This window comes from Sinohyriopsis cumingii, chromosome 15, assembly GCF_028554795.1.
Source record: "Sinohyriopsis cumingii isolate HCF-2022 chromosome 15, ASM2855479v2, whole genome shotgun sequence".
NCBI classification, from domain to species: Eukaryota; Metazoa; Mollusca; class Bivalvia; order Unionida; family Unionidae; genus Sinohyriopsis; species Sinohyriopsis cumingii.
In genome coordinates this window covers 17,495,653-17,511,005 of record NC_142975.1, presented here as the reverse complement: position 1 = coordinate 17,511,005, position 15,353 = coordinate 17,495,653, and the positions used below count along the sequence as shown (strand labels likewise).

General features: G+C 40.9%; 1 protein-coding gene across 2 annotated transcripts in view; it reads right to left on the bottom strand.

Annotated features, from left to right (window-relative positions):
- LOC149781348 (exosome complex component 10-like) overlaps positions 1 to 15,353 on the bottom strand; it is a 97,549-nt gene that overhangs the window by 26,251 nt on the left and 55,945 nt on the right. For both annotated transcript variants that reach the window (XM_089935435.1, XM_089935436.1), the window contains one exon: positions 13,965 to 14,106. In XM_089935435.1, coding sequence (XP_089791561.1) covers positions 13,965 to 14,106 — 142 coding nt within the window. The remainder of the gene's footprint in view (positions 1 to 13,964; positions 14,107 to 15,353) is intronic.

Here is a 15,353-nt window from a genome sequence, read left to right as displayed (position 1 = left end):
TTATCTACCGCCACCTAAACAAATCAACTTCCCGCGCTTTGATGTTACCGTACCCAATGAAGTTCATCAAGCTGACATATTATTTCTGCCGCATGACAACGGTTACAAATACGCGCTAACCGTAGTTGATGTTGCGAGTCGATACAAACAAGCGGAGCCGTTAAAAACAAAGTCAGCAACTGAAGTAGCCGATGCGTTTGAGCGGATTTATCGAAGAGGTCCTCTGCGCTGGCCAAATCTATTACAAGTTGATCCTGGCAATGAATTTCGCAGTGCTGTTTTATCAGCGTTGAAACATCATAACGTCGCGATACGACGAGGTCATACTGCGCTACATCGTGATCAGGCAATTGTTGAACGATTCAATCGGACTCTTGCTGAACGGTTATTTGGGTATCAATACGCGAAGGAATTCATCCAAGAAAAACGATCTCGTGAATGGGTCAAAAGATTACCAGGCGTAATTGCAGCGTTAAATAACGAGATTACCCGAGCAATCAACATGAAGCCCAGCGACGCGATTAAATACGAGTACATACCCGGAAGATCAAAAATAGATAGCGTTTCCAAGCCGATTCTCGGCGATGTCACTGTTAGATATCTGTATGAACCAGGAGAGCTTGAAGGCGGTAAAAAAAGAGCTACTGATCCTATTTGGAGTGTTACCACGCATAACATATCAACGATAACACGATCAACTGGTAGACCACCGATCTATAGACTGGATTCAACTGCCCCACAGCGGGGGTTTACACGCGAGCAACTACAAGTGATACCTGATGATACTCAATTACCCCCACGTGGTCTTAACTAGCGCCGTTGCGTCTATTGCACTCAAGACAGGTCAACCTCACATTGTTTTTGACATGACCGAGACTGTTATCGATCCTGTCCACGGTAAATTGGCGAGCGTCTTTATCCGAATAACGCCAGCGCATTACACAATTGCAACTCGCGCAGTGATTATTCTGTTGTTGTCGTAACGCAATTATTAATTCGGCATCAATATCAAAACGCCGCTGTTTTTTTTTATCCTGTTGGCGGTAACCCGAGAGTTTTCTATCAATGACGCTAGCATCAATAATGTCATCGTTGTCACTGGCTTCGTCACTGACTCCGTCAACAACAATTCTTCGAAGCTGATTCATTCTCCGTACTCTGGACACTGCAAGATAGACTAGATTCGACCATTCGATGCGATTATCAACCATCCAAACAATTGTGTCCGTGATGGTTAATCCCTGCGAGGAATGTATTGTCGTTGTGTATCCTAGCGTCCACGGGGATTTATCAGCACGTAGCGCGTCCTCGACGACGCTGATATCAACGAGCACAATATCATTCAGCACGAGAATTTGTTTTTTTGTCCCTGACGCTGTCGGGCCCGGGATTTCAACTTCAATGTTCTGCCGCCGTGTGTCTGCGGGTCTATAACATAACGGCACTGGACGCGTTGGAAACTTTTCCTTATGTAACGCAAACAACTTCCGCTGAAGTGTGTCTCTGACTATCTTTCTACTCGCTACAATCAAATCGTTTGGTTTCCATGTTTCCCAGAATTCATTTAACGGCGTTTCCGGAATCACCTCGCGGATTATTTCACATTGAACTCTATCCGGCTGTAATCTGATTAATTTTTTAACCTCGCGCAGTTGTTCATCAAGTGCTCGGTAATCAGTATTGGTTTCTTCATAATAGTCCACAAAATTCTTTAACCAATCATGTGGACCCTCGCCGACAAATGGTGGTGGTTGGCCATGGTCGCCACACATGATTACCGCTGTATTCGCGCGCAGCAACCACTCAAGAAACATTTGTAAAGTATCTAACGAAACAGTACATATCTCATCCCAGATGATAACCTCAGGAATAAATTTTTCCCCCATTCGATCAGGAGTCCACTCACCGCCGCTGTATCGAAAAAAGCTATGATAAGTAACGGCGTCAACATTTCGTTGTTTTATCTCTCGCGCTAGTCTATGGGTCGGTGTAAGCACGATTATACTTGCCCGTGTTCGAAATAATTCAATTGCCCGAGTCGTCTTTCCTGACCCGCCACAGCCGCTTAAATAAACTGTTTTGTGTCTACAAATTGGATCAGAACACGGAGGTGCATTAGACCATTCTGATAAATTATCACCGCGTAAGTAATTATTTTCAACGGTGACATTTGCTGACGGGGAATAATCGCGTCGTATTTCATTTTTAATTCTCCATATACCCCAACTCTCGTCCGGACTAGTAAACTCGGCTAAGTTTCCCTTGTACTTTACGTCTATATAAAATGAATCAACGGCTACTCTAACCGCGGTGTCGGGAAATCTATTTATCATCAAGAATAAATTGATAGCGGCGTAACCCAGCATAGACGCCCTCAAATGTGGATATGCCGGGCTGTCTCCATCGCTGTAGGTAACAACTGTACCCAACTTTGTTCCATTGGACAAGAAAGCTGTTTTGCAGTTCACGTATCTATTTTTTGCCACTGCGTCCTTGATTACGAAATCATATTCTGCGTCATCTATAATCAGCCGTGAGCAATATCGTTTGTAGTCATAGTTTTTTCCACCTTGTGTGAACTTACCAATTATTCTTCTACCGAGATCTTTTGCCTCGCGGTTTCGTTGGTTGAATATCTTTTTGGACCATTCGATGATATATTCCTCGTCGGCATCAATGTGTTTTCTGGATTCGTCAATTATGCTATCTAGACGCTCTGGTTCTGGTAACCAGACTTCAGTCTGCGCCCAGTATGATATAATCGCGTCACTGACAATCAACAATACAAGCATGCTACAATCAATCATATACCGTAGCAGCGCTATTGGCAGCCACTTCTTTTCAGCCATGTGTCTACCGATCCAAATATAACAACAGTGATGAAGTCCTGCCGCGAATTCAAATGATACTATGCGAGCGAATCCGGTTAAATCAAAATCAGGCAGTGGTCCATTAATAGCAACACGAGTCATTTCATGTCTGGGGTGTCCAAATCGTTTGAAATACTCAGCGGCGGATCCATACCCGAGAAAACTCGCTGGATAACAGGCAACCATATCAACGGAAATCATAGCGTCGCGGTTGTATTCAGTGTTCGATAGTCCACCGTGATAATATTCCAAACAACTGGATTGTACATCCAGTAGAAATTCCTTGCGCGTTGGTCTCCACGCATTTTTCCTTGCTGCAACATGAGCCACAACCGATGGAATCGTAAAACAATTTGTTAGCAGTTGTTCATCATGCTCTTCAAATTCCATGGCGGTTTTTTTCATCTTGTTGTGAAACGCTTCAGTGCGATATAATTCACCGTTTGGTCTTACAAACTGATCAAAGGTATCCATGTCGTTTTCAGCGCTGCGAAGTAACCACACTGATACAGGGTCGTTTTTACACAAGCAGGCAATAGCATCAAATAGTTTCCTCTCCGCGAGAAAACCATCCTCTCCCAGGAATTCCCCCGGGATATACTTTACTGTTCTATCCCGTGGAAATATTGTGACCGCGGGCGTCCACGCGTGTTCGTTATGATCAATAATTTTGATTGGGGCTCCATTTGATTTATACTTTGATTCATATAATACTTCACCGGTTATTGTTGTAACGGTTATTGGAAATCTCAGCGACGTTTCTAATTTCGCTATGTCGCTGATGGTTGCTCCTCGCTCGCGCACTGTCTCCTCCCATTGGTTTATTTTACTACATCGTAAATCAGTCAATTTGTTTCCTCGACATGCATTTGTAAAATGCTCTATTACTCGTTCTGCTACACAATTTATCCCCGTTGACTGTTTCATCGGCGCTAGTTTTCCGATATCAGGTTTCTTATTTAACGGGTATATTCCATAGACAACTGCTGTTTCAGGATACGCTCGTTCATAGTATGGTCTGTCAACTCCGGTTAACAGCCCCGGCTTGGAGTCGCGGCTAACAATGACTGTTTTCTTATCGCTGAGAACCGGTTCAAATTTATCACGTATGATCCAATTACCTGATTCCACCCGGACAATGAATTTTACTCTGAAGAAATACCTTTTACCGTCAAGTTGTGATATTATCGTTGCTGCGCGTTTGTCGTTCATGGTAGCATCAACAACACCATCAATTCGAAATGTTGACCAACTATGAGATGCACCATCACGCTTGAATTCATTGATACAATCGCGTATTTTATTTAACAGGGTTCTATCGTTTATTAACGCTTTTGGTGCGTCCTTGAGGACTCTATCGAGATTGAACTTAATATTTTTCCAGGGCTTAATTGATGCTAATCTCTCGAACTCCTCCATATAATTAAAACAAGTATTTAAATGAAAGAATATAGTATAATGAATCACTGCAAATGGTTGATGATTGGGTCGATAACCCCGTGCAATAAATCATGTAGAGGTGAATTCTGCGGGTATCATTTACAAAGCGTTCGTAATGGTTCTCTTGGCCCCCTACCGTGTTTGGTTTGTCACGTTGGTGTAAGAGGAAAATCACAGTTGTGTATCAATTGTGGCGGAAAGCGATACAGAGAGTTAAAACGCTATTATGATAAACGAATAAAAAATGCCGTCATTGACCCCACCGCAGACTTCGTCATCAAAACTCCTCAGGACTACATTGCAAGGTTTATAATTAAACCAAATAATGAATTAGACAAGTAGTATTATTATACAAATGAACCAAGAATTTCAGCCGCATCCTGTGCTCGTTAATTACGAGGCATCTCGCGATGGCGTTGTTAGAAATTGTAGACTGAAGAAACCAGTTGGCACCGTAAATAATCACGGGTATTTGGTGTTTGGTGCTGGAAAGACGAAGTATTATGTTCACAGGATTGTATTTGAAGCATTCAACGGATTAATCGAAAATGGGCTTGTGATTGATCATATTAATAATAATAAGACTGATAATTCTCTTATAAACTTGCAAGCTATCTCGCAAAGTCAGAATATCAAAAAAGGCGGAACCGGTAAATACTCAAAGAAAGCAAAACCCGTAAAGTCATTTGATACAACAACGCACGAAGAAAAAATATTTCAGTCGATGAATGAAGCCAGTAGATATTTCGATATTTGTATCGCCTCAATACGATTTGTTGCAGAGCGAGTATATCAAACAGCGATCTCAAAAAAGACGGGTCACAGAATTCGATTTTCATATGTAACAGAAATCAGCGAGTGACAAGGTCACCGTGACGAAGTCACCATGACAGTGCGAACGCTAAAATAAATTGTCTCTTCCGGAAGAAAACGAATTATCCTACGGTTTCATCGAATGTTAACACACCTCGGGATTGATACGCGGGGTTCATTTTGTAAAATAATTTTTTTTTTTATTTAAAAATAAGATGTTTTATAAGAATATGAATATCGAAGACATCAATAATATATTAACCGAGATTTTAAAATTAAAAAATCAAGGAATTGAATTATCTGATAAGCTTGATAACCAAAAAATATTGTCCGATTATGAAATTATTAACGAGCAATCAAAGAAAGGTCGATATACCCTGCCACGTGAGTATTCTTTTATAAAGCGATTACAATATACGATAAATGAAAACTTGTATGGCAATGACGTAAATGCATTTATTGGACTATTTACTGCCGTTGAGACAGTACGAAAAAAACTCGGACAGGCTTTTGAACGACGTCGAGAAATCTCTAATAAAATTAAAAACATTAGAAGGATTATAGACGAAAACTCCCTGGAGCCCCTGGGACATATCCCCGCCACACTCGGCGGGAAATTAGAAATTACGGAACAATTGCAATAATGGTAGGCGAATCACTTACTACTCGGCTAGCCAGAGAGCGGCTAGTAGCGCTTAAAAAGTTCATACCGTTACGAGACAGGGTTCGAAAACAACTTCAAACGCGGCAACAACTACAAACTGATTTTGCTGTTGGAAGCGAACAACTCTTTGCTCCGGTAACTAAAGCGACCAAAGATGTTACGGCGGCAACTGTGCCCGTCCTCGGTGCGCTTGAAAAGATAGCGGCTCAGACCGAGCAAACAAAAAAGTCTCTGGAAACACTCCCTGCGAAAATAGCATTCGCTACAACACGGAGGCCGCCACCACTCGCTATAACGGACCCACAAGAACCTTATGTTACAATGGCCGACGAGGAAGAACTAGGCGCCACCGCAAGAGAACCAGAAGAAGAAATACCGGAAGAAATACCGGAAGAAATACCGGAAGAAATACGGAAAGAGGGGAATATACCCCGTAATGTTCTTAAAAAGAGCACAATAGACACAATTAGAAATCTCGGCTACGAAGAATTAGTCGATTTTACTGTTACAAATTTTGATAAGGACACACGAGATGAGCATATCAATAGCGGCTACGAGAAAAATATAAGGTCGTTAAAGGATTGGACAAGAATAGTGTATTTGGCAAATAAACATAAAAATGAATTACCACCGTGTGATAATAATTATATAATATTCCACAATAAAGTAAAAAGTGAAAGACCAAAACACGGAAAAGGATACTCTGTTGGTAAAGACGTTACTTGTCCTGGTAGTGTTCTCAGTGATATATCACGGCTAGAAATACTAATCGGAGGAAAACGAGCCGGAAATAACTCTCCGGAAATAATCAATGAGGCCGCTGATATTTGCAGGCGGTTATTTGCCGGTGGTATCATGGACATTAATGCATATCGAACGCTCATAGACGAACTCGTGGACCACGGTTATTACAGCGATTGACCAACCACTGGTGATCAATCACTAATTGGAAAACACTGGTGTTTTTTATAATAAAGATGATTATACACTACAACCATGATAAACCAGTCAGCGTCTACGTGGTAAACTCACGATTACCTGTATACCGCGCGTGGTACGGAGACGGTCTCGGTAGCACCATTGCGGGGTTATTTACAAGAATGGCTCCAAAAGTAGCGCCGTTAGCTAAACAATTAGGAATGAAGGCCATTGATGTTATTCGTGATAAGGGTATTAGTGCTATTGGAGATGTTGCCGGAAGGGCGTTTTCTGCAGCACGAGATAAACTAGCATCGTTGGTGAGAAAAAGAAAACAGAAACCACCGGTGATGCCATCAACGACAGTGATGCCTGCAAATGTCAGTAAAGTAATAAATAACGCCGTGGAAGAAAAACTAGAGTCGTTGGCGGCTCTGGCAAAGCCATCCACCGATGCAACAACCAACGTGCTCATGAACGCGATAGCGGGAAGTGGCCTACGACGAAAACGACGTTGATGAATTAAACATCAACATGATAAATAATAAAATGTTTGCGCAAACCGCTGATCCCGCGTTTGATATGGACGCCCCAGTGCGCAGGGATGATTCTGTCCGTGATTATCAATTTTATTCCTATCAACCACCACAAGCCAACCTACAATCGCGAATTGAACTTCAAGTCCAAGATACCAGTAAATACTTTTTGCCGTGTGAAGCGTTTATCGAAATTGAGGGAGAATTTGTAACAAATGCTGCCGATAATGCACCATACCCAAATGACGGTCGTACTCGAGTTGGTTTCGTCAACAACGGTATCATGGCGTTATTTGAGAGCGCCAGATATCTTATTGACGGACGAGAAATTGAATCAATAGAAAACGATGTTGATGTTGCAACAACGATAATCGGGCTAGCGAGATACTCAGATGATTATACAAGATCGGCGGGCCCATCTATGATGTTCGCGAAGGATACCACTGATAACGCTGATCATATTCAGTACATTAATGTGCTGGCAGAAAGAGATACTTCAGTTCCTAATCAAGCTGAAGCAGCCAACCCAGACCGCAGAGCAAGACCAGGCGCTGAATTTACTGTTATAAAAAGTACTAACGATAATTTTAATCTAGGGTTTGCAACACGATTAGGGATGTTGCAAGGACAACGCCGACAGTTTTCATGCGCGATTCCACTCCATCACATATTCGGATTTTGTAGAAATGTCAGAAAAGTTATCTATGGGGCTAAGCATACAATTGCGCTATCGCGAAGGGGCGATGATAACAATGCAATATGGCATGCTGCTGGTGTCGCTGCCGGTAAAGTCATTTTAACTAAAATAGCATTGTGGATGCCGGTGTTAACTCCATCAGTTACCACGGAAGCACGATTGTTATCATTTATGGAACAGGGGGGGAAATCGTTATTGAGTTGGCTAGCGGTAACAACTGATGCTAAAGAGGATAATGTCGCCGATACATTTACATGGCACCTGGCATCAAAACAAGGCGTTTCAGCCCCGCGTCATATATTTGTTGCGTTACAGAATAGGGATCGATTGAATAATCAAGAACACATATGATATTTGATCAATTAGGAGTCAGGGAGGTTTCGCTGAGAATATACGGACAACAGGAACCATCCGAGGATATACAACTTAATTACGGCGACAACCATGTCGCACGTGTGTACCATCGATTGCTGTCATATATGGGTCGTGATCAAAACGTCGACACCGGTTTGCAAATATCACAACTTGATTTTAAAAACCTGTAACCGATTTATTACTTTTCGCTGGAACATCTTGATTTAACGAGACAGTCCGTCGTTGATATACACTTCCGAGCTCGTATAGCCCCGGGTGGTGTTAATTATAGAGCGGTTGCTGTCATTCTCAGCGATAAATCAATGCTGTTGGAAGGTGTTGGTGGACGAATGAGAATCGTTGATGCACCAGTGGAAAACATGTAATTGAAAACATAAACGCGTTTACAATAAAAATGTCATATAGTGTTGTCGGTGTAGAGTTGACCGATGGTCAAGTCAAGAAATTACGATCAAAGTCGGCTAAACAATGTGGAACCACAATAACGTTAAAGCCGTCACAGATGGCAGGTGGTAATCATAAGATATCGTTGACGGCGCGTCAAATAAAACATTTCAATGATGCGATGAGGAATAAAAAGGGTGTTCAAATAGATTTTTCGGCCGCAGCGATTAAAAACATGGAAAAGACCGGTGGGATATTTCCGCTGTAAGCTGCGATTCCAGCGTTGATTGCCGCGGCGGCCCCAGCAGTGGCGAAGGCGGCGGCGTTAGGAGCCGTTGGTGCCGCGGCGGGAATGGCATTGAAGAAGGCAACCGGGAAAGGCTATAAAAAAAAACGACCCGTAGCCGGAAAGGGTCTAAGACTACCGGGAACCCCGTATTCATGGTACTCGGGGAAGGGTCTAAGACTACCGGGAACCGTTTAATGACTCCTATGTCTAATTTTGATTTAATAGATGCCGCAAACGCGTTAGCGATAAAAAACTTCAGAGGTGTTTTTATGAGGGATCAATTACCGACAAAACCAAGGAATATTGAAACCGGTATAATTAACCTCGATAAATCCTCCGGAGCGGGGACTCATTGGGTTGCATACGCAATTGATCCGCGTGCGATCGTCTATTTTGATTCATACGGGTTAGCCCTGCCAAACGAGTTCATGCGGTATATCCGGGCGTGTTCAGGCCCGGTTTTTTATTCCACGCTGCCAACACAACAATTAAGTGACCCACCGATATGCGGCCGTGAGGTATTGAACGTACTCGCGGCGATTTCATCATCGCGGAAACCACCTCATGTGGTTGTAAACGAATATACTAGTGGGGTCGTAGAGGCCCAACGGATTTTAGAGAATAACATTTACAATAATAATGATTGATATCTGGGGACGACCGGTTTCGGCGCTGAAAGCATCCACAGAAACGCTCGCCACCGATGATATAAAAAAACTAATCGAGGATGAAATCGCTGATACGTTAAATTTAACCAGTGTTGACCCGGGCAAAATAGTTGTATTTCAAGACTGCCAGGGTAAACTGAAATCCAGTAATGTGTCGCTGAATGACGTTTTAACACGAAATAATGATGCCGCCGAGAACACCATCGCGTTGTATACCGATGACGGACGACTTAAATCAGGTGAATCCATCTTGACGATAAATGGAAAAATAAGTACACTTGGCAACAATTATATATCCGTGTCGGATTCGTTAAAAAATTTGTATGATAAATTTAACGCGCAAGCAAATCAGTTCGAGGGGATACAAAAGTCTGTCACCGATATACAACTCACTACTGCTAGTTTTTTTGGAACCCCGACGGTAACCGAACCGAATCTTGTAGAGATAAAAAAGACTATTTCGGAGTTTACAACGCTGTCGGGCCAATTTTACACGTTACGAAAAAATTTTAACAGGGCTGATAACACCATTGATAAATTCTTTGGTAAAAAAAATACCAGACCGGAAGAAATTACAATAACTATAAATGATATCACTACGTATGGACAGGAAATAGGAACAATCAAAACTGATGTTGCAACGATCATAAATAATGTAGACGCGCATAAACTGATAATAGAAAAAATCAGCTCTAATGTTGCAACGAACATAAGTAATATAGACGCGCATAAACGGATAATAGAAACAATCAAAACTGATATTGAAGCGAACAAAGGGGGTATAGAAACGCATACACAGGAAATAGAAACAATCAAAGATGATGTTAAAGAGAACAAATTTGCTGTAAACGCGCATGAAGTGCTCATAAAAGCATTCAGCGTTAATATTATAGCGAACAAAAGGAGTATAGACGCGCATACACAGGAAATAGAAACAATCAAAACTGATGTTGCAGCGAACAAAGGGGGTATAGAAACGCATACACAGGAAATAGAAACAATCAAAGATGATGTTAAAGAGAACAAATTTGCTGTAAACGCGCATGAAGTGCTCATAAAAGCATTCAGCGTTAATATTATAGCGAACAAAAGGAGTATAGACGCGCATACACAGGAAATAGAAACAATCAAAACTGATGTTGCAGCGATTAAAAACAGACTACCGGAAATGACAAAAATAAAAATCCCTCATGAAAACACCATCAACACAGTATACACGATTCAGCATGAATCATTCGATTGGACTCCTACGAATGATACAGTAAATATCACCGCAATTGTTAAGGGTATTTATCGATTGACATTGATTTCAGCGATACAGTTTAATATATCATCGTCGAGTTCATCTGGGTTTAACAATACAATATCAACAATCATTGACAAGAATGCAACCGAACGGTTTATAATTAAAGCCGTTGATAGCAGTCTATTTAGGGCAAACATTACATGGTATGTGGAATTTGTAGCGGATCTAAGTAATTAAAAATACTAGCTCTTTTAAAATAAAAATGACCACCAAGGTAATTGAATCAGAGGTATCACCGACGTCACATCAATATCGATTCAATACCGTAAAAGAATTCTCCGCGAATTTGAAAACGCTTTCCGAACAATACCGTATAAAAATAAAAAAATACCGCCGAAAAATAACCACCATCAACGCGGTCGTGTACTCGGTGTCAGGTATAGTAGCCGGTACCGGTGTTATTTTATCCACGGTGACCATGATGGCCCCGATCGCTGTTCCAATCGCTATCTCCGCGGCAACAACAATTGCTGGAGTCGCCAACGCAATCACTAGAAAGATATCATCGTGTGCTCAGAAAAAACTCAGCGAGTATACAGTTCGCCACCAAATAGTATCCGACGCGTACTCGAAATTATCCGGGTTGATCTCGTTGGTGATAGATAATTCGTTTATATCCGATGATGAATTCTCCACGATGGTCCAGTTGTATAACTCCGCGATGTTGAAATTAGAAATTGAAAATAACTTTAGTAATAACAATAATGTCACTCAAACTGCTTCAACGGATCGCGGAGAACACAACTCCGATACAAACAAACATGATATCGATAACATCAACGAAGCCAGAATTCAGTGTAAACTTCCCCTCTCCGATTCCAGTGAATGAAATAGCGCTGGCAAAATTGCGAATATATCACAGTTGGCCTAATATCCGAGCGGAAGCATTTAACGGACAACAACCTAATAACTCGCTGGTTTGTGCATGGACAAATAAACCCGATGGGGACCCAGACTGGAATGAGGTTACAATACCAACTGGGTCATACCAAGTAGAACAAATCAATAAAGAATTTCAACGCAGGATAAAATCGATCACAGGAAAAGAATCAAAAATCGATATTACGGTTCATGAACCGACGTTATCGTCGACGATTGAAATAAGCACACCGGGGTATATGGTTGATATTTATAACAGTTCAATAAGAACCATACTAGGTTGGCCCGAGAATCCACCTAATGGAATCCCCGCGTATTTGCACACAAATGTGCAATCGTATCATGAGATTAATCCCAGTTATCAAAATGAATTGTCTATTATAAGAAACACGTTATTACCCAGCGAGTTTATATTTCAAGACAGGAATACCATGCAATGGTTTTTTCCGTATAAGCAAACTCCTGAATCGTCCGCCAAGGTCACAGTTCGTTTAAATGATATCACTGGTGCGTTTGCCGAGATTAATCGTAATTACCAATTACAACTAGAACAGCTACGGAAAACAAAAGCACGAAAACACGTTGAGGTGTTAAATCAACTTATATCAGACATGGAATATATCAATGAACGAATCGTTAAAACAATATCCGCTAACAGCGATGATAATAAACAAAAATTCCTAACCGAGTATAATATCACAGAAGCCGATTTACCCGATTTCAAGTTTCCAGGATACAACGCGCCAAAACTAAGAAAGTCTCTTAATGATTTTCTCGGTCCATTAATTATCCTCAAACACGATAACGGAGATGGTGGTAGGCATATTGCTCCATACAACGTAAATATCGCATTGGTGATAGCAATCAATCTAGTGTGTGATGTTATCGAAGGGAGTTACCAGGTAGATACCAAGCAATCAAATCAAGCTCAACAGGGGTATATCCTTTATTCATTTTCACCAACAGCCCCTCCCAGATTCTTAATCGTTGAGAGCCCGATTAATCCGGTCTATATGCGATGCCATAATCGGTTTTTAACGAGAATTAATTTTAGACTTACCGATCAGTCAAATAACCTAATTGATCTACAAGAGGAGGAGTTAGTGATCACTCTGTTTGTAAGATCATTGTAAGCAGCAGGGGGGGAAATGACATCGACGCGGTCGTCGCTGTGTTTACCGGACGCTGATGACGCTGGGATCGCTGAGTGCAGAACGTATATTAAACCAAATGACGTCACCATCGTGTAGGATGGACCGACGTCGTTTTTTTTTTTACCAGCGCTGACTACACCGGATCCGCTGAGTGCAGAAAGTAATAATTAAGCAAAATAACGATTGGACAAAATGTCGGATTCGCCCCCCCCTGCTGCTCGAGTCATACTCAAATTGGCATGTGATGTCCAATACAGCTTTTATTCACAAGAATCTGAATACTCCTTTTTATTCTTCTGTGTCTATCACTTTTCTAGAAAGCTTGTTTACCCTTTACCCTTTCATCTTAAACATGCATCACTTTCTGTATGCCATTTGTAAAAACTCTATAATCAACAGTTTGATCATGCAGATGCTTAGCATGAACAAACAGATGCAGTTTAAAGCATCTGTGGTGCTGCTGTAAAGTTAGTATGGTTCCCTGATGAAACCCGGATCCAAAAAAACACTGATGAACCAATTATCCGGATTTTGTGGCAACAATCATTTTTCATAGTTTTTGCTAGTATGCCACAAGTCCATATTTAAACGTAATTTTCGTAAGACTTACAGCAAAATTGTAAGAGTTGGCAGGTCTGCTAATGGCACACATACAGAAATCAGAACTTCAGTGATTGAATGCTTTCCTGTCAACTTCCCTAATACATGATTATTCAAATAGAAATAGCATTAAGCTTAGCACAATCTGCAATAAATGCAACTTCTGTAAGCAGTTTAAAAGCTAAATATAAGTTCATGAAACATCAATGCTAACAACAATGACTGAAAAATTTGCATAAATGCAAATCCTAACAATGGTGTGACCAACCAAAAAGAGTAATACTGCCATGGTAAGGCAAACAAACTTTGTTATACAGTTTAGATCAGAGTATGACAGTTTCTACTGTATATATAAATGTGTCCTGTCTGACCTGGACTGGTGTCCATGCTCTCCTTTAATACATTTGTCTGGTCCTGGTGAGACAGATCATGTGGACACTGCAGCAGACTGTTAACATCATACTTGGGATGCTGGAAGCTAGAGGGAAGCTTTGGATTACTTGGCTCTTCAACCTGAAGGTAAAATAATCACTTCTTGTACTTAATGTAATACAGTAGCTGATTGATAAAATATCTAACATATATATTAACATAATGTTAATAGCTTGTTCGTATTGTGATTTCAAAATATGTATGATAATACGGTGACTATAATATAGTTTGTTTTGACTTATGGTGTTTCACCCTCAAATTATCAAATATAACATTGTTATCACAAAAATCTATCATACACGCTCTTACACATGGCCTTGCAATTATTATTCACAATGTGCCTTTTATCAGTGTATATAATTTTTTCGAGTTGTTTCACCACAGGGAGGTAAACCTCACCTGTTTCTGTTAAAATCTCACTCTTTCCTTGTTAAACATGAATATTTTTCACTTGAAATGCCTAACTTCTTCATACAATAACTGGCACCTCTTAATAGTGGCTGACAGTACTTACAAGTCATCTCCATACTTGACCATTTTAAGCTTTATCAAGTAAATATTCATTTAATCCAAAAAATAAAATCATTTTCTGTAATTTCCTATCATATTTATCTTAATTCATGGCATTCACAGTAAGCTCAATATGATGATTGAATGTTTTCACCTGTATATGCCAGTTTTGCTTTCACAGGTATCAAGAACAATCCTAGGAGGATTAAATGTTGTGTATGCATGCAATTCAAGCTACTTCCGGATAATCACTCCACCTGTATTAATAGCATGCAGTATAGTTCAAATTATTACTGGTCCAAAGAAAGATGGACAGCAGTCATGGCCATGCAGTTAACCCAATCAAATAAGTGTCTACAAATATAAAAATAATGATTTGAATGGCATCAGTCTTTCTACCAAAACTAACTCTGACACCAATTTTCTGATGACAGAATCGATGCAGGTGGGAAGATCACCCATTCAGATGAAATTCAAACCATCACAGCACAGACCACTGGGTCAGTACTGACATGGTACAGCAGCCACCATGGTCAGTCTTGAAAATTCCATCACTACATACAGGACCTGGCTCTGGCTACAATGATCATTTCTGGGATAGCCAGTACCAGACTTCGGCACTGGACATTATATGATCTAGACCATGTTCCCTCCAGCTCCAACACAGCCTTGAACTATGCTTTCAACATGTGGGACTGGGTTCAGTTATATATTTCCCATTATATCACATCTGGATACTAAGACAAAGGCAGCATCTGCAACCTGGTCAGGCCAGTTCTAGCCACCCACCTTTATCACAGATGCCCAGTGTAACCAGT